The 24419-nt window shown below is 38.5% G+C and overlaps 1 protein-coding gene across 2 annotated transcripts in view; it reads right to left on the bottom strand.

Moving 5' to 3' along the window:
• The window catches only part of TNPO3 (transportin 3), an 83650-nt gene continuing 62320 nt past the window's right edge, over nt 3090-24419 (bottom strand). For both annotated transcript variants that reach the window (XM_005679459.3, XM_005679457.3), the window contains 9 exons: nt 22786-22846; nt 21840-21980; nt 19180-19296; nt 18236-18330; nt 16649-16805; nt 15222-15389; nt 12920-13032; nt 5764-5855; nt 3090-4247 (listed from right to left, as the gene is read on the bottom strand). In XM_005679459.3, coding sequence (XP_005679516.1) covers nt 5795-5855; nt 12920-13032; nt 15222-15389; nt 16649-16805; nt 18236-18330; nt 19180-19296; nt 21840-21980; nt 22786-22846 — 913 coding nt within the window. In that variant the 3' untranslated portion in view covers nt 3090-4247; nt 5764-5794. The remainder of the gene's footprint in view (nt 4248-5763; nt 5856-12919; nt 13033-15221; nt 15390-16648; nt 16806-18235; nt 18331-19179; nt 19297-21839; nt 21981-22785; nt 22847-24419) is intronic.

The following is a 24419-nucleotide window of genomic DNA, read 5'->3' as shown; positions in this document are numbered from 1 at the left end:
CTCAACAAGGTTATAATGCCAATTTTTTGGATTTTTGCCAATCTGATAGGTGAGAAATAGTATGTCTACCATTTCTCATTATGAACAAGGATGAGCATCTTCATACGGTTAAGTGGCCTGTGCAGATTTTAGTGATTAAAAAAAAAATAATCTTAGAATAGTTTTAGATTTACAGGAAAGTAGCTAATAGAGTCAGAGAAGGTAATGGCAGCCACTCCAGTACTCTTGCCTGGAAAATCTTGTGGATGGAGGAGCCTGGTGGGCTGCAGTCCATGGGGTCGCAGAGTCGGACACAACTGAGCGACTTCACTTTCACTTTTCACTTTCATGCATTGGAGAAGGAAATGGCAACCCACTCCAGTGATCTTGCCTGGAGAATCCCAGGGACAGGGGAGCCTGGTGGGCTGTGGTCTATGGAGTCACAGAGTCGGACATGACTGAAGCGACTCAGCAGCAGCAGCAGCAGCAGCTAATAGTCCTATACGACCCACACTCAGTTCCCCCAACTGTTGACATCTTACACTACACCTTACATCACTATGAAACATTTGTCACAACTAATGAAACAAAATGAATACATCATTATTAACTAAATTCCACTCTTTATTCAGAGTTCATTAGTTTTAAATCTCATACTTTTTCTGTTCTAGCACCTTATCCAAAGGATCACTTTACATTTAGTGATCGTGTCTCCCTAGCTATCACTGATTTAACTGGTTCTTGGACTTCCCTGGTTTTGGATGACTTGGATGGCTTGGAGGGTACATTTTAGAATGTCTCAGTCTGGATTTATCTGATGTCTCTCATGGTTATTTGCAAGGAAGACACAGATGAATTGCCATTCTCACCTGAGTAGATGAAACGATGAAGCAGGCGACCTTCCCTGGACTGACTTCTCCAATACTGCAGGCAGTGCAGTGGCTGCTGAGGATCCTCCTTTGGCTTCTACTTACATTTTGATTCTTAACAAAAATGAAAGCAAAAAGCAAAAAACCCCAGCACGCCTGGCCATCATTTCCTGTAGGGTGACTGTGTTGTAGTAGCCAGTGGCAGATGGAGCACTAGCCGCTACACTGCCACCCCTCCCCGCTCTGCCGGCCCCCCAGTAGCAGATACTGAATATCATTAAGTTCCAGAGTTAAAGCCAGGACAATGCGTTGCCATTCAATGCTTCACTAGGCTCCAGTTCCCCTTGGTAGTGGCCTTTGCCCTGGTGGCCTCTGCTAGCATGCAGGTTGGAATCCACAGAATACTGATGCTCATGATGCCGGGGATGAATACACCTCTTTAGCATGTGGTAGTTTCCCTCAGTTCTTCAAGGCTTCTCCTCCCCAAGTTCATCCTTGTATCCGACATAATACTCCCTTTTAATTCAAGACTCCTTCCTCTTATTCAGCTTTTCACTAACCTGAAGAACTTCTCAGTCTTTGTCCAGTAGGAGAGAATATTAATAGCTTTCCCCCATTTTTGTCAGAGGAGTGTTCTCACAAGGCAACCTTCTCACTTGCTAGTAATACATCTCACCAAAATTGGACATACCTTGTTGCAAAATCTTGGATATTTAACTTCTCTGGATTTTTGGCTTTCATCCTTGTAAAGCAACTTAGTACCAGGGCTACACAATGTGGACATGTACTTTTCATGAGGTGTGGATGCCATCCAAAAGATCCTATCTTATTTACAATACACTCTCAAGTTATTGATCTTTATAGAACAGGTACATAAAATTATGTTACTTCTCCTTAGTAAAATCTTGCTGGGAATAGGCCCAATGGGTGATTTGTGTTTCACACAATCATGACTAAAATTACTTGGCTCAGTCAGTCATGGAAATAAGGGAACAGCTCCGTGGGAACTTTATGACAGGTTAATTCAGGTGTAAGACTCATTCTACTTCCACTAGACAATGTCAAGCAGGAAGACAGGATTGTATTAGGATACCTGATCCCATGGGTATCCTTGCTATGACAGAAGTTGTTAGCAAGACTATTTGTATTAAGTAGTCTAAATAATCTGACACTGAAGATTACAGTGAGAACCATTAATAACAGTTCTGGTTTTCAATACTGTAGCTGTGGAAATGTTCTTGATATATACTAAGATATATATTCTAAAGGCTACTTTTTGGCGGCCGGGGAGTCGTATTAAGCCTTCCACATTTTTCAGTCCCAGATACAGCTGTCTGTGATAAAGGCCAAATTCCTTAAACAGACTAAAGTCAATGGATCATTGTAAGGACCTAAGGCTGAATTAGGCTTCAAAATTTTGTTTAGCCAGAAAATGAGCAGGATGACTAAGGTAAGGTGCTGATCCCCAGAATTTGATCATTTTATTCCAAATACTGTTCCATACTCATTTTTTTCCTCCACTTTGTAACACTGCCTCTTTAGAGAATAAAACTCAAGAGCTGATATTATGCAGAGAGGTTTGTTCCAAGGACTCCAAATGCTAGATGCAACTTTGTGGTCAAGGTTATTAGCTCTAAGCCCAATTACTAACATACTCTTTGACCTCATTTACATAAAGCTCAGGAAAATGCAAACTACTCCACAATGACAGGAGAGCAGTGGTCACTTGAGTGTGGGAGAGGATGGGAAGAGGCATGAAGAAACTTTAGGGAAAAGAACTTAGGTTCATTGTCTTTATGGTTTCATGTGCGTACCCTATGTTAAAGCTTACCAACTGTATACCTTAAACACATGCAGCTTATTTTATGTCAATGACTCTTCATTACAGGGCTCTTTTTTTTTCAAGATTGACTATTCAGTAGTTAGGAAACAATCTACTTGGATGGCCACTGCAAAAAGAACACACTACATTCTGTTTAACATGCCAAGTGACCCATTCTCCTACCCACTGAGGCCATACGGGAGGACAGAATGTAGCAGGAGTTTTAGGGTAAGCTGGAAGAATGAAAGACGCAGAGCAAGCCACTCCCCTGAAATATGAAGGGTCTGGGCAGTGGGAGGGACCTGGCTTTCAACCTCCATACCCAGACATCTATTAGAGAACAACTAAGACTTCACTCAGGCAGTCACCAGCTGTACCATCTCAGATTTATGAGGCAGTGAAAGGAAGGAAAAACAAACACTGATTAAATTTTAAAAATTTATTGTTTTTTTTCTTTCTTTCTTTCGTTGCTGTTGATTTGTTCTTGAGATGGCAACACCACCAAACAGGACATGTCCTCGTCTCCAGTGCCTGTGCAGGGCTACAATTCCTTTAAAGCATCCAGGGCTTGCTTCAGCTTTCCTCTCCTGCCTCACCCCCCATGAAGTCAAATAATTTCCACATTTTTTAGTAATATAGTTAGCCCTGTAAACACTTTTTTCCATTCTCCCACCTTCTGTTTTCCTCTCTCAAGTCTATGGGTAAAAAATTAACGAAAAAGAAAAAAAAAAAGTATTTGCATCCCACTCACCCTAATTTTGGCTCTTCTCTCCAAAGATGACTGGACTTAAAGAGACTGAATAGGGTCAGAGTTGGCGTATACATGAATTTTGGCCCTGGCAGGTCCTAATATTGATGTGACCATGATAAAAAGCAGAACAGGCTCTTTGCTTACTTCTCCTTATGTGAACAACTCTAAAGGTGAGAATAAACAGTTGGGACCAGACACAAGTTGGGACACGAGGAGAAATTTCGACTCACTTTCATTAAAAGAGGAAGGGGAAAGGAAAAGAAGAGAGGGGAGGAGAGAATGAAAGGACAAAACAAAACCTTAAGAGATGATCCTGACCCTTTCCTTCCGATTGCAGCTGCTTAATTCATTTGAATCCCCATCTTCCCTAAGTAAATGTTTCTGTTTCACAGAAAGATTTGTAATTTTATTTTTCTGTGTGCACACGTGTGCTAGCATGTGTGTGTGTAGGTACATGTATGTAAGTGTGCATGTCATTTGCTACCAGGAGAATGTTTTCAATTGTAGTTTCAGTTTAGTTTTCCTTTTTTTTTTCTTTTTTATTTCTTTAAAATTATTTTTCCTTTTAGAAACAAGTTCACCAGGAAACCAGCTCCCCTCCCACCACGCCGGACAGGCCACAGCCATCTCTCTAAACAGCGCTGATTCTCCCTCACATCCCCAAACAGGAACTCCTCAGGGTGGCCTTGGAAGGCTGGAGTCTCTCCCTGTCTGGCGGGATGCCTTGGTGGCGGGTGAAGGCCCCTCTGCCACAGTGGAGGTTTCTGATTGTGGGACACAGTCTGGTTTTTGTTTTCTTCCTGTCTTCTAATGAAAAAAGACATTCCTGACAAAAGAGAGAAGACAGTCAATTAACTGGTCCAGGAGATGGCAAGCACTTCATAAAGTCAACTACAAGGCAGAAGTTTCTATACATGCTCCAGTACCTCACTCTGGCCTCTGATGTAAGAACTTCAGTTTAAAAACAAAGGAAAAGAAGCACTTGGATTTTTTACCTTGTCATTTTAAAGGAGCTACTGGTTTAATGAAATACTGTCTGTCATTCTTTTCCAATTCTGAGTGTGCTCAGGGATAATATGTAGGGGTAAGGAGTAGCCAGCAGATCCAGGCTGCCTACTCCAAAACCAAACCCGGAAACCTCCATTTAAGTCTGCTTAAATACTGGGGTTTCATGCAAGATTTTACTTTGAAAGAAAGCTCTGCCTACTAAAAAAAGGTTTAAAAATCACTGATCTAGACTTTACATAAAGGGTACTATGTAAAAGCTTTAAGTAGAGTGGGTAAAGGTGAAGATTCTGACACCAGAAAAGTGAACTGTGGGTCTATCAATTACTGACTGTGGCATCAAGCAAATTACTTAACATCTTCAAACCTCATTTATAAATTTCCTCATTTGTAAAATGGAAATAATAATAGTAACTAATCCAGAGGACTGTGCGAGGACTATCTTACAGTTAGTACATAATATGCTTTGTACATGATACAAAGTACTTAGGATAGTACCAGACACGCAATCAGGGCTCCATAAACGTTAACTACGAATACCCACAGCTACGCACAAATAACCCTATGTGCATCAATATTAGCTATTCAGACACTGCAAAACCTGAGGATTCCAAATGATATTACTAATTAAAAAACCAACGTTTAGAACAATTTCTGGTATGGGTGGCACCGCTGAACAGCATCTTCACCCATAAAGCATTTAATCACAAAAACACCAATGAGAGGGCTGCACATTCATCAAGAATTACCTCCAAGGAGGATAAATTTGGCTTAAGACATCAAAGAGTGGACTTACAGGAGAGCTGCCTTTCTTCTCTCAGTCAAGAAACAGGCACCCAGATCCCACCACTCGGTCCTTCCCTCCCTCAGCTAAGCTTCTCTGCTTTACTTCAGAATCAGGAAGTCCATGGAGAAAACTGATGATGATCAGGGGCTAGACAAACAGGCTGGCTCCTTTCCTATACCTCCTGCCTCGGTCAAAAGCCTGGCATTTCAGCGTTAAAATGATAAAAATTGGTAAGAACAGTCTCTTTGCTCCTCAAATCTGAAAGATCAGTTTTAGGAGGGCAGTGCCATGTATCATGGATTTAAGGCCAGCACTGTTTTCACCAAAATAGCCAGGTTGAAAAGTACTCTCATCTGTCACCACACATACTTACCATTCTGGAAGTATCTGTAAGAAGAGGAAGGGAGGAATTTTTTTAAAAAGATATTCTGCAATAGTAACTTTCTTATGGGGGTGAATGGCATCCAAAAACTTAAGCTATAGTACTAGTCCCATGATGGGCATTAAAACCTGTGCCCACCCTCAAGTACTCCTGACAGCCACCACTCACCTGGGTGACAGGCACAGTACGGGAGTGTGAGCTATCGAAACAACCTGGTAAAGTCTCGCAAGGCCCAGCAAACTTGTTTACATTCCTCAGCACTAGAAAAGAAAATAAAAGTAGGTTGGCCCCTGCCTGATAAGAAAAGTATAATACAATGAAAAGCAACCACAACTTTGAGGGACGCTGAGAACTGTCCCAGCTCTGCTCTTGACCCTACTTTTGATCTTTCTGTAACTCAGGGGTAAATATTAACTACTGTATATGGGAATAATTAAGCTATGTGGCCCTTAAAGAGTGGGCTTTGGAGAAAAAATTGCTTAGGTTTCATTGTCTTTGAGCAAGTTACCAATCTGCCTCAGTTTCCTCATCCATTATCTACCCCAAGATGTTCTGAGGATTAAATCAGTTCATGTATGTAAAGTGCTTAGGATAACAGAACGGGAACAAAATAGCATTTGACAAATATAGGCTGCTACAACAATCAAACTTGCTTGTGGGACTTCCCTGGTAGTCCAGTGGAAGACTGCACTTCCACTGTAGGGGGACAAAGTTTCGATCCCTGATCAGGAAACTAAGTTCCCATATGCTGTGCGGCCAAATAACAGTAACAATACTTGGTTAATGTCCTTGATAAATCTAAGAAGTCAGAACCCTCAAAGTAAAAAAGCAAGCATATTCATCTAAGGTGGATAATTTTAACTCTATGAACTGAGCTAACTTAGGTACCCTGGTTTCCTCATTCTTTTCCAAAAGCAGATTTGTTTTAAAGCCCAATTCAGCAAGTAACTCTCAATCAGTCTAGTTGAACAGGCTGCTCAAGATTTCCTGCTGTGGGAGGAGAAGGGAAAGGAGAGAGGAAAGGGTTAAGGCATGAACAAAGGGAGGAGGAGGAAGCTGGTCTTGGTCTTCAGGCAAGCACAGAGGTGCCTAGGTGGTATGAATAGCCCAATATTCATTTGACCCTGTTTTTTCAAAAGGCTTCCTTTGTCTTAAGCCTGTCACCAAAAAACAAGTTGATGCCAGCTGCATTCTTTTCTGCCAGTCTTCATAATAGTTTTTGGTAACTGAACATGAGGCTCAGCTAAACAAAGCACATTCAATTAATAATATGCTCACCCTTATGTGGCACTCTCTTTGGCGCTGAAAAAATCAGGGACCACAGCCTATAGCCTAGGATTCAATGTCAGAAGAAAGCTCTCTCCTTCCTGTAATGGTTAAATGTCAGAGCGGGAATCACTAACTGTGATCCAGCATAAAAGAAGGTAATGAGAGCTATCACCTTAAGTGCCTGTATCTGGATTCCTCAGCTATTTATTATAGGGTCTGAAACATCACTAAGAACTTTGATTTAGATTTCAGGACTTGATTAAACAGAAACTTTCTTCTAGTCTCCCTCCATTCTAAAAACGTAAGGAAATTAAAGAAGATCTTCTAGTTTTATGGAAATTCTGCCATTTGCCCTGTGAATTTAACATGTTTCAATAAAAGCATAACATTTCTCTATTTCCAAATCAACACTGACTCTAAGTAGGCAGCCTTGGTGAGTGAACCCCTATCACGCATGCTTCTGAAAGTCATGAAGGAGGAAGATATGTAACTCTAGAAAAGTCACTGTGTGGTGTGTTACTGATATTATAAGGGACTAAAACAACAGGAAAGAGATAAACTTAGGATAATGGTAGAGACTCAAAATCTTTTGTGATCCTAAAGCCTTACATGTTCTTCAATTCTACCCTTCTTCAGCAGGAGATCCTGGTTAACTATGGAAAAGAAACGACAACTCCATTCTTAGCCTCTTTCATGACACACAAAAAAGTACTGAAACCCAAATACAAGTACAGGAGAACTGTGGTGAGAAAGGGTGAAATGATGTATGGCTACAGTCTCTAGAATCAGCTCAGCTTCTGCCCACAATCCTGTCAGCAACTGCTCTGCTGTCAAGAGTTTTAGCCAATGTTTAACTTCAGTGTCCTTGGTGATTAAGTCCAAAGAAATGGATTTAAAATAAATAAATAAAATAAAAACTTAAAAACTAGAACTATTTTCTGTTTTCTGCCTCAGTCCTCCTGGCATTTAATATTTTGGGATTGTTTTAATTTACACCTATTTATTTATATTCATTCATTCAAAATTGCCATTGTTTTTGTAGAATTTTCTGACTTCTAGTCCCACCATCCTAATCCTTAATTTACTTTTAAATAATCGAAGTAGAGTTGATTGAAAATACGATGTAATTTTTCCCTCCCTCAATCCTTTCCCCTTTGGTAATCATAAGTATGTTTTCTATATCTGTCTTGTCGTTGTTTTGTAAATATGTTCATTTGTGTCATATTTTAGATTCCACATGTAAGTTAGATCATGATGTTGTCTTTCTCTTTCTGACTTTCCTTTCTTTACTCAGTATGATCATCTCCAGCTCCTTCCATGTTGCTGCAAATGGCATTATTTCATTCCTTTTTATGGCTGAGTAGAACTTCATTGTGTATATACACCACATCTTCATCCACTCATCCGTTGACAGACATTTAGAGGTTGCTTCCGTGACCTGGCTACTGTAAATAGTGTTACTATGAACACCGGGGTGCATGTTATCTTTTCAAATTACAGTTTTCTCCAGATACATGCCCAGGAGACTTTCACCGCACCTTTGAGTAATTTTATGGTCACTATTCCTCAAGCCCCATAATCCCAGTAGTGTGCTGAGAAACGTAGCTCTTTTCATCTGATGTGCATAATGGAAAGTGATCAAGCTCTAACTACTGACTTCATTCAGCAAGAAGACACCCCCATACCGGCCTATTCTAGTGTCAGGGCTTCGTATTCCTATCTTCTGACCTTGAGATCCTCATGCAAGTGACACTCACAGAGTAAGTACCAAGACAAGAGAAATGGGAAATGACGGCAAAATTTCTTCTGGACATGCTTAGTGGTATCTGGAAAGCAAGAATGATATTTTAGAATGAAAAACTCCAGTTTTCTTCAAGTTGGCCAACTAAAAATGCCAGGGAATTAATTACCAGTACATATGAGAAACAGGCTTGGACTTGCTGAAATGAAACTGAACCAGTTTACCCTCCCTGCTAGGATGGCAAACAAAGCAGCATGTTGAGGCAGGAGTAACAGGACCTTAAAACCAAAAGGGAGACTGAGTCATGTGTGGAACAGAAGGTTCAGGGGCAATGCACACATGAGAGAAAGAGAATTACTAAGAGGAGGTGAGCAATTTCAAATCCTTTCTCTAGAACCTCAATATTACCTCTTACTTCTGTTCATTTCCCACCATTATGTCACAGCCTACTAAAGGAGGAGCTGTAAAACTTGCTTAGCAGTAAGAAATCAAGCAGGCCAGGTTGATAATGTATCTTACTTTCCTGTATTACAGGACAAAGATCACAGATATTTTTGTTTAAAGCAATGCATTATTTGGGTTCATTTTCCTAGCCTCAAGATTTTCCTTACATTATGGAATGTCCATGACTTTTATTTCAGACTTATGCTGTATTTCTATCCATCATGTATTAGCCTGGATAAGGAAATATGAACTTGGTAGAGACTTATTCCATGTGTGGGTGGCTGCCTTAGAGCTGAGGGAGACACGCTCTAGCTAGTTTTGCAAGTACATAATGACATTCTGGCAGGCTCTTTTCCAAGGAGAAAATTAACATTCACTGATCACCTACTACGTGCCAGATCATCTTTAAATTTCTACTTGATATTTTACCATAACCCTATGAGCTAGGTAACACTAACTCTATTTTACAGATAAAAAATCTCCTGCAAAGTAACAGTAAGTGGCAAGATTCAAACCAACAGCCTTGACTTTAAGCCCAGACCTCCTTTGAGGGTTCTCCACATGCTCTCATTCGCCCCAATCTAGGGCCAATATGATCCTGTCCTTCTAAAGAGCAACACTGGATAAAACAGAGAAAAACAGAAGCAGAGAGAAACAACTGTTATACTTCTTTCCCCTGAGACACCTTGCAGGTAGAATACTACTTCAACTAGGAAGATTCATAGTTTTAAAAAAACAAAAAAAAAAAAAAAAGAGAGAGTTTTTTAAGGTTATCCCAATTAGTATATGACTATCTACTAGAGAGGAGATCTCCTCCTTTGGCAAAATATGTCATGAAGGCAGTCACATGCTATTTTTAAGTCATGCATGTCACTTGATCTGTGGCCCAAAGTCAGTTATTTCTGGGACATGAAGTTAGGCCACTTTGTAAACTACAAAAAAGTAATACTAAAAGATTAGGGATTTTAACATTAACAAAATTATTGGAGACTCTGGGGAGTGAGAAAGTAAACTATTTTTGAGAGTAACAAGAAATCAATTCTCATAAAAAAAGATTAACATTTAGTTTTATCTCCTTTTAAAAAACTAGGTCTGGTTTTAATTATAAAAGTATATATACTCTGCTCATGAAAAAAAATAGCACAGGTTAGGAAAAATCCTATGTACATAATTTACTACTTATTATTTGTAATAAAGTAGCCTGTGTGTGTGTGTGTATATATATATAATAGAACAGCTTTTAAACGTACAAGTTGGTTCATTTACAACAGCATGAAAAAGAGTAAAATAAATGATAAAATGTGACTGAAAGAAATTAAAGACACCAATAAATGGAAAGACATCTTCTGTTCACAGACTAGAACACCCAATACTGTTAAGGTGCCAGCGCTATAATGAAGTGATCAACAGATACGATGCAATCCCAGCCAAAACTCCCAATGACGTTTTTTGTGGAAACAGAAAAGCCTATCCTAAACTTCGTATGAACACCGTTCCACCTGCTGCGCTGGCATTCATGGTGGCCAGGCAGGTCACCTCAGTAATGTGTCCAGTGCTTCTTTGGCCTTTATTGTGGACTTAGCACTATACATTTTCTGTTTTGAATTTTGTAACTTTGTAGTATTTTAGATAATGTCATGTTTGTACTACTTTGTTGTGTAGAGTAAAAGGATTATGTGGAGTAAATCTAGGATTAGAGTCCAAAAAAGAAATCATATGAAATCTCAAGGGACTCCAAATAGCCAAAAACCTCTTGAAAACAAACAAACAAAGTTGGAGGTCTCAATTTCCCAATTTCAAAACTTATTACAAAGCTATAATAATCAAAACAGTACGGGACTGAAATAAAGACAACCACTGGGATAGAATAAAGAGTCCAGAAATAAATCCCTTACATATAAATGATTTTCAATAAGGGTACCAAGACCATTCAATGAAAAAAGGACAGTGCAGGGAAAACTGCAAAAGAATGAAGTCAGACCCTTAACATACATCACATACAGAAATTATCTCAAAATGAATCAAAGACCTAAGTGTAAATCCTAAAACTATAAAACTCTCAGAAGAAAATATTGGGGAAAAGCTTCATGACATTGTATTTGGTAATGATTTCTTGAATGTAACACCAAAAGCACAGGCAACAAAAATAAAAATAGATATGGAGAAACTAGAACCTGTGCACCATTGATGGGAATGCAAAATGGTATAGCTGCTATGGAAAACAGTATGGCAATTATGCAAGAAAAAATAAACACAGAATTGCCATATGATTCAGCAATTCCACTTCTGGGTATCAACCCAGAAGAACTGAAAGTGGGGTCTTGAAGCAATATTTATACACTCATGTTTATAGCAGAATCATTCACAATAGCCAAGAGGCAGAATCAACCAAATGTCCATCAAAGGATGAATGGATGAAGATACAACATATACATACAATGGAATGTTACTCAGCCTTTAAAAGGAAGGAAATTCTGATTCCTGCTACAATGCTGGATGAACCTTGAGGACATTATGCTAAGTCAATCACAAAAGGACAAAAACTTTATGATTTCACTTTATGAGTAAACTTAGACAGTACACCGATGATTATTAGGGGCTAGAGGAAGGAGGGAAAGGGGAGTTGTTAAATAAATATACTTTCAGTTTTGCAAGATAAAAAAAAAATTTGGGGTTAATTTCACAACTGTGTGAATGCAGCAATACTACTGAATAATACACTTTAAAATGGTTTAAAAAAAGTTAAGATAGTAAATTTTGTTTGTATTTTATCAAAATTTTAAATCAAGAAAATCTTAAGTGCAAATTGGGTTATACAATAGTTTTTTCCCCCTTTATATCTTATATATTTTTCTGTATCATCACATGTATTTTTTTCCTTCTTCTTTTCCACTATTACAAACCTTACTGCAATAACTCATTTTTGGACCTAAAATCATTACACAACTGTATGAATATAAGCCATTGCCTAAAATTTAGTCAAAATTCTAAAGACTAGACAGAAAAAGAAATATCAGAGCAAGGTTAACACACAGTTACAAAATCCAATTTAAGTTGCTGTTGTTAATACTATCAAGAACCATAAAAGTCACATAATTTTGAGTCAGTGATTATTTCTTAAGGAAAGTAGTCAAAAGAAGTTAAGGGCTAGACATTCAATATTACTCATAATACTAAAAAAATGAAAATTAATAGAAGCACTGTAAGGAAATCAATCAGTATCTTATAGCTATAAAACTGTAATTAGGAAGACTATGTAGCTATATTTAAAATGTTTATTATGTTTACAGTAAGAAAAAACCCAACCCAACAAACCCATACATGTATACTTAACATTTTAACTAGGCTGTAAGCAAATGGCTCATGGGACTAACGTGTCCCAGAGAGAGGTTTCGTTTGGCCTGCATTAAATTAGAACTTGCTTATCTTCTAAATTAGGCATGGCAAAAACTTCCCCATCAGTCTGCATCACTCCATATTACTTTATAACCACTGCTTCACCTAGTCAGACACCTGCATTCTTGACCCCTGAATATGGATAAGGGCTGGGAAGGACTTTAAAAAGATACAGATTTCCTGAAGGATAGTGAACTGTTCAAGGCACTGTTGTTCTGCTGGAAGACATAATGCTTCCACTTACCTATTAGGATATGTTTGATACATATGAACAATAAAGTAGGCATACACGGTGATATTTCCCCATAGATTGGTTTCCAACACCAATTTGTGCAATTCAAGTGTTAAGAAGACATAAAATTTTAATTTATAAAGGTATACACACAAAAATATTACTGGGTGTATTTGTAACTAAGATGATGTAAGAAACAAAGACATTCTTCCTACATAGGCCAACTGCTGTTTATCACTCACCTAGTGACTTGTTTGTGGAAATCTGTAAGTTGTTTGTGTGTCACTGTGACGGCTCCCCCTGTTGTCTCCTTTGGCAAACCTTTCAAAGAATTCTCTAACCATCGACAAAAAGTCTGTACAGAGAAGAAGGATAAGCATTTTAAAGGGAGGCAGGGCTTACTCAATTGAGACCCTACAGGTAATAACAAAAACCCACAAGTTTTCCTTAGTAGCATTAGCGTTCCAGACTTGGAAGTAAATAAAGGAGTTAACAGAAGTACTATTTTTGACCTTCCAACCTACTGAGGGTTGGAACAGCCTATAAAGGCATGCCCAGGCTCCCTTCAAGGGGGCAGCAGACATCATTTCAGGTGGAGCCCTTCTACCTTGGAAGTAAAGTCTCTTCTGGATGAAGTTATTATTCTGTTTCTATCATTAAACATGCAATATTTTAAAAATCAGACTGCTGCCAAAAATCTCTTGAGCTTGGAGATCAAGGGCAACCCAAAGCAAAAGTTCAGGTACTAGAAAGAGCAGGGTCAAAAAGTATAACAAGTAAACATTTAAAAAAGTGTATATACAAATATGAATCCAGAATCTTAAGGATTTTAAGGTCATTTCTCTCAGTAGAAGTCACATCCAGTCAGTTCCTTTGTGATAACTGCCTAGTCTTTAGGTTAAGAAAATTCTTTTTTGTTGCTCTTTTTGTTTTCTTTTTTGGCTCTAATTTTTCTTCATGTCTTTAAGTAGGATGTATGCTTTGTTCATAGTTTTTAGCTGAAAAGAACTTTTTTATACCTACATTTTTTACATTATGTATTTTTCCACTATGTTAATTTATGATCACAATGGGATTTCCAAGGGAGCACAGTGGAAAAGAATCTGCCTGCCAAAGCAGGAGACACAAGAGATGTAGGTTCAAGCTCTTGGGTCAGGAAGACCCCCTGGAGAAGGAAATGGCAACCCACTCCAGTATTCTTGCCTGGAGAATCCCATGGACACAGGCACCTGTGGACTACAGTCCATGGGGTCGCAAAGAGTCAGACACAGACTGAGTGACTAAGCACATGATCACCACAGACTAGACCAAAAGTAACATTCCACTAGAAATGCTTGGAAGCACCACCGAATTCTCCAAGTGTTGCCTCCAAGGAAGACAACACACCACTCAGAAAGAAACAAGAAGAGGCAAACAGGGAGAACGAACTCTTAACTGACAACATTTTGGCATCCAAAATGACCCATAAGTTAACCATAGTATCCCCTGAAAACAAAAACAGTAAGAAACTAAACTGTATACTGTCAACTAACATAGGACAAAGGAGATGAGAATATCCAGTGTAGGAAAGACAGCCTTCTCAATAAACAGTGCTGGGATAGTTGAATATTTGCATGTAAAACAAAGAAACTAGACTCTTACCTTTCACCACTCACAAAAAGTAGCTCAAAACAGGTTAAAGACTAAACACAGACCTGAAATCATGAAACTCCTTGAAGAATACAAAGGCCTAAAGTACTGTGACATAGGTCTTGGTGATGATTTTTTGGCAATGACACCTAAAGCACAAGCAGCAAAATAAACAGCGGAAACTACATCAAACTTAAAAGCTTCCGCACAGAAACCATCAACAAAGTAAAAAGAAAACCTAAGGAAAGGGAAAAAACATGTATTTGTAAGCCGTATACCTGGTAAAGAGGTTAGTATCTAAAATACATAGAGAACCAACCCACAGAAGTCTAGCAAAAAAACAAACAACCCAGTTAAAAAATGGGCAAAGGACCTCAACAAACGTTTCTTGAAAGAAGATACATGAAAGGCCAACAGATACATAAAAAATGCTCAGTGTCACCAATCATAATGGGAATGCAAATTAAAACTATAAAGACATATCATCTTAAGGCCTGTTAGAAAGGTCATGATCAGAAATATAAGAGATAATAAAGGCTTACAAATCCAACGTTTTTTGTAAAGTTAAATGTATATAATAAGATTTTTGTTACCTGGAAACCAAGTATATCTATTAAAAAGTAAGAGTACAGAAATTTTATTTCTATTATCAATGATGTTTGGAATAAACTTGTCACTCTGCAACGGCTCAAAGAGTATTTTTTAGAAAAACAAAAATACTACTGTATTAGATTCTTACAGTGACACAGACATATTCTCTAGAATCCTTCTACTGGCTCCTTCATTTAACAATTAAACATAGCAATGTAAGACATACCACCAAGAGCATACAATAGGACTAGTTTCAAAGTTAGAGTCAGCCTCTCAAGAAACTGTCCAGGACTGAAAGTGGGTTCCTTATGCAAACAATCTTACCGGTCTGTCAACCTGCATGATCTCCCAGAGCACTTCGGCCACATCCGGTAGGGTATATGGGGGGAGGCAGAAGCAGCACGTGTGAAGCAGCTGGCTTACAAGCTGCTGTCCAAGCTGGTTCATCACCTGTCCAATTAGTTCTTTCCGTAATTCAAAGTCTTCTTCATGCTGTAAGAAAACAGGAACAACAGGAAAGTGCTAATTTCAACTTTCTGAAGGGCAAGTACTCTTTGCCCTTTAGTAATTTTCTTTCTCAGAAAAGAAAGTATATATAATAGCTGGACTCAAAAGGTGCACTGTCTGTCACAAGGAAGAAAACATTAAGAATTTAGTTTCAAGGAAACGGGTAAGGGCTTCAGTTGAGATTAACCTTAACCCTTAGGTTTTTCATGAATAGAACACAGAGGAGAAACAATGGTTAGAGATTAAGAGTAGCGATCCTTTTAACCTTTTATTCTGGTAAAAGATAAAACTATACCTATTTCCTTTTTTAAAAAGCAACTGAAAAAAGAAGACTTCTATCAAATATCTAACCTTCTCTATCAAAAAAATCTTACTTAGGAACTTCCCTGGAGATCCAGGGTTAAGATCCTGCACTTTCATTGCTGGGGGTTGGGTTTGATCCTTGGTCAAGGAACTAAGATCCCACATGCTGTGGGTGGCCACAAAAATAATAAATTTAAAAAAAGATCTTACTTATTTTCTTCCTTTTAGTCTTTGAATATACATATTTCTAATATGTTGAAAAAAAAAACCTTTTAAAGTGCCTTTCACTTCTAGCTATTTACCTTCATTCCCTCTTTTTTTACTGTCAAAACTCTTCAATCAGTCTATCACATACTTCTTCACTGTTCTCCCTTACTTTCAACTCTACTCCACATCTAGTCAAATCTACGTTTGAAAATTCTGTGAACCACTTTACCTCCAGCCAAAAAGGTCTCTGAAGTATCTACTAACAAACTTAGTCCTTTCTGATTATGATTTATATACCCATTTAGATTTTCCTCCAATCCATCCAAATGGCTCCACTGTGGGCCCTCCTAGTCCAGAAAGTCATCCCAACCTACTTCTTTCCAAAGAGTTTTCCCTCCTCTGATCTCAAAGCAATCACAACTTTTATCACTTATCTGACAATCAAATATTGCCTTGCTGCTGTTGTTTAGTTCTTTACGACTCTATTTCTCTCTTCAATTAGACACCAAATGGCTTGGAAGCAGAGACAGTTTAGACTAGTTGATACAGCTTACAACACGTAGTACAGGTTGTCTTAAATCTACTAGTTGATATTTCGGTTAGTGAATGATCCCCTATGGAATATACCTACCAACATAGATCAAATGAGATGCTTCTTTTTCCTTAAGGAATGACATATGAGGTGATAATGAGCTACAAGTAGAAAAACTATTTAATACCTTGTTTATACTTACATCATTGGCTACCCCTGTATGGATGAGGTCTCGTAGGAACCTCATGACACTACAATTGGCATCCCGGTGGTCCAGGGTAGTAGAGGCAATGGCCCACTGTAAGATAGGGATGACAACTTGGCTTCTCAGCAAGGTAACAGGGCTACGCTGAATAAACCTGGTTTGGAAAGATAGGCAGGTAAAAATTACAAAATTAGGCTATAAAAATGTAGCCAGGGTAAAAGGCAAAACTAGAGATAGTAAAAAGATCAATGGTTGTTAGGGATTGACAGAGTGGAGGGTAGGAACATGAATAGGTAAAACATAGGGAATACTGACGGTACTAAAACTATTCTCTATGATGCTGCAATGGTGGATATATGTCATACATTTGTCCAAACCCATAGAAAGACCTTGGCTTCCCTGGTGGCTCAATGGTAAAGAACTGGCCTGCAATGTAGGAGACACAGATTTGACCCCTGGGTTGGAAAGACCCCTGGAGAAGGGAATGGCAACCCACTCCAGTATTCTTGCCTGGAAAATCCCATGGACAGAGGAGCCTGGTGGGCTATAGTCCATGGGGTCGCAAAGAGTCAGACATGACTTAGGGACTAAACAACAATAGGAAGACCACCACCAAGACAGAATCCTAATGTAAAGTAAGTACTTTAAAAATGATGTGTCAATGGAAGTTCATTAATTTTAATAAATGGGCCACTCTGGTGGGGGATGCTGATAGCAAGGTAGGCTGTGAAGGAAGGAGGGGGGAAGCTAAGGGTATATGGGAACTCTATACAATTTTCTCAGATTCTCTAATGTTCATAGAAAATCTCCAAGAAAAAGTAAAATAACATTCCAAATTTATTTTACCAGGCAATCATTTGTGCAAAGAGAATCTCTTGAGATTAATTTTTCAAGAAACACACAAGGAAAACAGGTTGACGGCCCACCCAACAGTTTTCTCATACCAACTCAATAAATAAATAAATAAATAAATAAAAAGGGTTTTCTAACTTGTCCAAAAATGAACCAAAAAAAGTGTTCATTACCAACTGATTTGGATCAAATTCCTGAGCTAGGGACTAAGAATGAATACAAATGTCAGTGTTACTAGTAAAAGGAATTTAAGCAACAAATAGGGTGGTAGGCTAAGAGCAGAGATGGGAAGTACAGTATCAGATAATTTTTAAAGTACCTTAAAAGTCTAAAAAATTTTTATTCTGAGATATGATTATATTTTAAGGATGCTACACTTCTCAAGAAAAAGTTAAAGTTAAGCATGACATCACAGTAGCATAAAACATTAAAACCACACAGGATTCTAGAGACTGTCTAGTCAAATGTTCTTGCAAAACTCATTTTTATTGTCTTGGGTGTGTTCCCTCCTTTATGAAAGGAGCTCAGTTATTTCCCCTTGTGCTTATCCAACTCTTCTTCATTTATGGCAATACTCTGGTTCACGATTTAACTTTGGATTATGAATAATTACTCTACCTACTTCTCTTACCTCATTTTACAGAGAAGGAAACAGGTAAGTGTTAGGTGACAAGACCAAGCAATGATGAGGATGACTGATAAAATAAAAGGTTGCTTTTCAGAAGGACTGACCTCGTGGCTAGCCTGAATAGGTCATCCACTGTGTCAGGGTGATTCTGGAGTCCATTCTGCTGTTCTAAGAGCTGAAAGGTGGGGATGCACAGTGCCTAAAACAGAAATGATTTTAAAACAAATGCTTGTAAATAAATGCCATGGGATTCAGACTTGCTAAATATCACAACATACACAGAGAACAAAGGTAAAAGCACAGATAAGAAAAAGACTGTGATGAGATTCAGATCAAGAAAGGGAAGACAAAAATCCTTCTCAGTTGACATAAAAAGTATTCACATATGAGGTCTACATTTCAGAAAGGGTTTAGGGTACAGACTTTTGTTGATGAAATTGGATAGATGTCATCTCAAAGTTTTAGAAGTTTCTGGAAGTGCCAACTGTGCTTATGTACTAGATATGATCTGGTCAACTAAGGGAGTAGCTGACATTTTAATAATACTAATTATGAAATGGCAATTTTAAAGGGAAATACATCTTGGGAAAAGGAGCACCATGATTTAACTCCCTAATATATTTTCCCCTCTGACTAGGAGAGGGTAAAAGCAGTATATGGGAAGCCTTTTCCAATGCCTGCTATTTACCCTAAGGTGAGACCATCCCTGCTAAGTAAACTAGTTCACTGGCTGTTCAGGCAAGAAATTAAAAATAAAATCATGCTTGAGCTAAGAGATCCTCTATTTTAAATCCACTTGCCCACCTTCCCAAAAAATCCTCTCTCTGGAGAACATAAATTAGATAGCAATAACTGTAATGACTAGCTCATTGGTGTAGTCAATCTCCCTCTCATTCTTCCAAGCAAGCCTGTCCACAGAGTAACTAGGAAGATCTACTTCCATATTAGGAAATCATTATGCTTGGGAAGCAAACCTGAAGAAGGAACAGAATTAAAGACATGGTGAAGAACACACTGCTAGGCCTTCAGACCCTCCAAGAGAACACACCTGGAGCATGTCTAGTAGTCCCTGCCGACAGCCCTCTTCCATGCCATATTCATCCACAAGGATACTACCAAGGTACAGGAAACAGGAATGCTGATGTACCTGGTAAACATTTACCATCTGCCAAGGGAAAAACCAATTAGTTCAATTATTCATCTGTCAAAGAGTATCAGCTTAGGCAGCTGTCTGAGGGAAGAAATTCTGAGATAGATTGGTCTCTTCTCTTTAAGACAATGTAATAAAGCTTGTTGACAACATTTTCTAAAATATAGGGCTGAATAATTGTCAAGTACTCTGTTTAGAGTTCGTTCAGGCCTTCGACCTTTCAACTTTTCAAAACAATGCTGTAGGAGAGTTGTATAATACTACAGACTGGAACTATTCATAAGTTATTATCCGAGGCTTCTGTTATATTTGCAATGCCCTAATAAAGTATACCTAAACTTTCTAACCAACAGGTTGCTCTTATATGCATTAAAGATGATTCTTTAAAAAAAAAAACAATCACAGTAGGAACAAAGCATCAAATGCCCCTCATTTTACAGGAGAAGGAAGGCATTGTTTAAATTGGTTTATAAACTCTTATTTAATCTTTTGGGTAATGAACAGTGTTTCTAATTAAGATTATCTAGACTTCTGGAGAATAAAAATTTTAATACAATATAAGCATTTAAATTATTTGTTTAGAATTTTTACCCTACTATCCTCCAAAAATTAGGCCACCGTACAGTATCTATTCAAAATGCCACCACATGGGAATTCCCTGGTCATCCAGTGGTTAGGACTCAGTGCATTCATTGTTGGGGCCTGGAGTCCAATACCTGGTTGGGGAACTAAGATCCTGCAAGTCGAGAAGTGCGGCAAAAAAAAGCCATCATAACACACACATTTTGATCTTATTACATAAATTCAATTCTTTGATCTTGGTGGGGTGGAAGGGTCCAGTAATTGGCTCTTATCAGCATACGGCATGAAAAGAACACAAGATGGAAGCTATGAATCTGTTCAGTGTTGTATACTCAAAATTGTATGCTGTACTTACTGAATAAGCTACAGGCTGGGCCAGACATCAAAGGGTTTTAGGCTCTACTGGCTTTACAATCTTTTGATCACTTAACTTTGCCACTGAAGCACAAAAATGGCCAATAAACAATACTTAAATGATTAAGCATGACTATCAGTAAAACTCTATTTACAAAAACAAGGGGCAAGCCCACTGGCTGGAGTTTAGTGACCTCGAATTTGTAGGTTTTTTGTCACATGTACAGACTTTTGAACATACTTTCTATATAAGATGCTACCCTATGCTACTGGAATAAAAGAGTAATATAAAAGTCATGACTGAAAGTGTTAGTCACTCAGTCCTGTTTGCCTGTGACCCCATAGACTGTAGCCTGCCAGGATCCTCAGTCCATGGGATTCTCCAGGCAAGAATACTAGAGTGGGTAGCCCCTCCCTCCTCCAGGGGAACTTTTCAACTCAGGGATTGAACCCAGGTCTCTGGCACTGCAAGTAGATTCTTTACCATCTGAACCACCAGGGAAGCCCAGAAGTCATGGGCATATCCTCCAAGAGCAAAGGGGAATTAAACCACATTGTATAGGACCCATAATGTATTGCACCGAAGAAGACACTTGACCAGAACTGAACAGTCTAAATGTAACACATACTGTTGTACTCAGGGTATAGTAAACGCAGAAAAATCACTAAAAAAATTCTGTTAACATATTTACCTTTACAAACTTCAATCAAATCTATAATTTAAGGGAGTGTGATCATGTAAGTGTCAACTGACACAGCAACAGGATGACCCTGGTTCAGGATAAGAGCTTCCTTAAGAGTGAGGCAGAACTTAAGAACTTGAGGGGCACTCACTGTCAGGGTCGGTCCAATAGATGCCCTGCCCAGTTGGAGAAGGCCACTTCAGGTTGAGTGGGTGAGGTCTAGCCTGAAGCCCTGTAGTAGCTTTCCACACAGATGAGTGTAAAATTTGAGAAGGTACTTGCTCAGAGTCCTGCAAATGCAAGATTGGCACTTTGCCTTGCCTCCATCAATTCTAGGTCATGGCAGCTCACTTGCCTACATCTAGTTCTGGCCCTGCTGTTAGGTTAACCCAAACATAAATTACTTAGTGAATTAAGTCCCTAGTCATAGGCGTCTCAAAAGAATATTCTCGATGATATGATCTCAGAGAGCCATGTACAAGAGCCACACCAGCATAATTACATACCAATCATGCTGATTGAAAGAGTCAAATTTATTTCCTGACAAATAAGACACTTAGATGAACAACTAACTATGGTGAAGAAAAAAGAAACTCTCTTTAGGCCAGAAATAGCAAAGCTAGACTTGCCACATTTTCAGAAAGGAAATTAATATAAAATGCTTAATACATAAGAGCTGATTCATTAAAGTTATTCCCATTTATGAATTTTACACTAAGATGTACTGCTATTTAGACTATCACTACACAGAACAGATTACAGGCTATTTGCCATAAAAACAACACACCTACCACAGGCACTACTTATCTTTCAAATATTTTTTAGTTTGCATTTAAGAAATATTGAAGTGTTTCATTTCATTAGCAAGAGCTTTTGTTCTACAGCCTCCTATTTCAAAATTCTGTATCCTTTACATTTTCCATCGTTCAGGGAACTCACCTGTGTGACTAGTGGCTGCAGCAGGGCTGCGGATCCTTTGCCTACACAGCGAACAGCAAAACGGAGGCACCTGCAACAACGCTCTACAATCCGATTATCAGCCCGGTGCTTATTTAGAGTCTCAGATAAAATTGGCCATATCTGAGTCAAAAGTGAAAAGAGCACAAGGAAGAAAATAATGAACAACTAAGTGATGAGAAAAATGCTCCCAAGTTGGTAACAACTGATTTGACTTTTAAATAATTTGGGGAAATCTTTCTTTACAGGAACACACATGGCCTGATTCTGGTCAGTGGGTGTGTGTATATGTGCTGGGGTTCAATTCACTATCCATCAATAAAAACAACCATGTCTTAAGGGAAACACAGTAATTCTTTACAACAGAAGAGAAGCATGACTAATTTTACTAAAAAGATAAAGATCTCTATTTTCCTAAACTCTGAACTTCTGATTTAGGATGGGAAGAAGGAGAACAAGTTAAAGGAAGAGATATCTGATACCAATGAACACTCAAGGATAACTGATGTTTCTCCCCTTAAGTCTGAAAAGCACTTCTCAGAACATGCCCTCTAATCCGCATGTTGCCCTGAGTTTTTACAAAGGAAGTATTGTTAAAGAGGAAGCTATGATGGTTAATCAGCTTTGTCAAAAACATTCTGTCAGTACTGACCAGGCCTCTAAACAACTCTAGGATTCACACAGTTAAATCTCTTCTTACTTTGGCTTTTCACGGTGTTTTCTTACAGCCTGTTTTCTTACCAAATCTAAAATAAAAAATGTTTAGTTGGATAGTTCCAATCATCTTTTCACTGATACTGAATCTTCCTACAAACAAACTGAATCTTCCTATGAACCTAGAAGACAGTACCTTCTCACTTTAGTTACCTAGGGTCTTATAAGGAAAAAGGAAGAAAGCCTTATTCCACAGGCATTGATTAGCACTTACTTCCTGTATGACTTTTTGGCACGGATGAGTCTGTCCATTTTCTACAACGGGATTGGTGTGTCTGGGGAAAGACAATGATCCAAATTAGTGAAAGAAGAGCAATTTCATCAAGGACACAGAGCTCTAATCCCTGTTAGTTTACTTAGTATCATTCTCACCAATTAAAGAAAACCAGATAGTCAACTCTGGGTACATGGGCTGCAGGTATGGGGCGCTACAACTACCCTTTTCATTTTTCTTTTCTTTTATAAACCAGAATATGTAGTTTTTTTCCAAATTAATAAATATATTCAAGTTGTCTGAATCCACTACGAAAACTCAAGCACTGCTTCATTCCCAGCACTTTAAAGGTAAAAGCTTTTGAAACTCTGGTCTACCAAAGACGTTTCCCACAGTTCTAGTCTAAACTCAATGATACACAATATGGGCCCACCCACAATACAATGAATTCACCTATCTATCTAGTTCTAGAATCCACTAACTTGAAGGAAAGCAGGAAAAAACAAAAACTATGATTAACTACCAATCTCTTTAAAGGAAAACAATTCTTTAATTTTAAAAAGCTCAACAGCAACTCAATAAAAATATGCTGTCGTAGTTGTTTAGTTGCTCAGTCGTGTCCAACTCTCCTGCGACCCCATGGACTGCGTCCCTCTTGGCTCTTCTGTCCATGGGATTGCCCAGGCAAGAATACTGGAGAAAGGAGCCATTCCCTTCTTGATTGAATCCAAGTCTCCTACACTGCAGGTGGATTCTTTACTGCTGAGCCACCAGGGAAGCCCAATATAAAAAAATATAATTTTTCTTTACATTAAGGCATTTCACCTTTTGCAGATTTTCTTTCATTTATTGTGGAATAAGACTGTTAATACGCTCTCAGAATGGTATGCAACAGGGGCTCCCCTAATTATACAAGAAAAGCATTATACCAACTCAGAAAAAGATACTTGTAGGCAAGAACAAGCTAAAACAATACCTCAGTTTCAACTTCTTCCACACAGGTTTTTACACAAATATTAATTGATATTCCAGATATAGCTATAGGACACATAAGTTACATTATGCAACTAAGAAAGATCACTCTCTGAATACTGTTGCTCTAATGCTTTTTTTTTCTCTTTTTAAAAATATAATTATTAGGCTCCTCTTAACATCAAAGAAGGTTTAATTTCACCTGGTCACAGAAGAGACTTCATTATTTGTTTGCCCCCATACACTATTACATAGCAATGATTATGAAAGTATGGTCTTTGGAATACAATGCAATAGCACCTGGGAACTTATTAGAAATGCAAATTCTTGGGTCCTATCAAGATCCAATCCATCAGACACTCTGGGAACGGGACCCAGCAATCTGCTGCTTTGGGAACTGAAGCACCACAGGTGATTCTGATGCACGTTGAAGTTTGAGAGGGCCTGCCCTGGTGGCTCAGACGGTAAAGAATCTGCCTGCAGTGTGGGAGATCCAGGTTTCATCCCTGGGTAGGGAAGATCCCCTGGAGAAGGGAATGGCTTCTCACTCCAGTATTCTTGCCTGGAGCATTTCATGGACAGAGGAGCCTGGTGGGCTACAGTCTGTGGGGTCACAAAAGAGTCGGACCAACACTTCCACTTTCCAAAGTTTGAGCATCACT

The sequence above is a fragment of the Capra hircus genome, chromosome 4, assembly GCF_001704415.2.
Source record: "Capra hircus breed San Clemente chromosome 4, ASM170441v1, whole genome shotgun sequence".
Classification (NCBI taxonomy): domain Eukaryota; kingdom Metazoa; phylum Chordata; class Mammalia; order Artiodactyla; family Bovidae; genus Capra; species Capra hircus.
The sequence above is the reverse complement of the archived record's forward strand: the minus strand, read 5'-3'. Positions and strand labels throughout refer to the sequence as shown.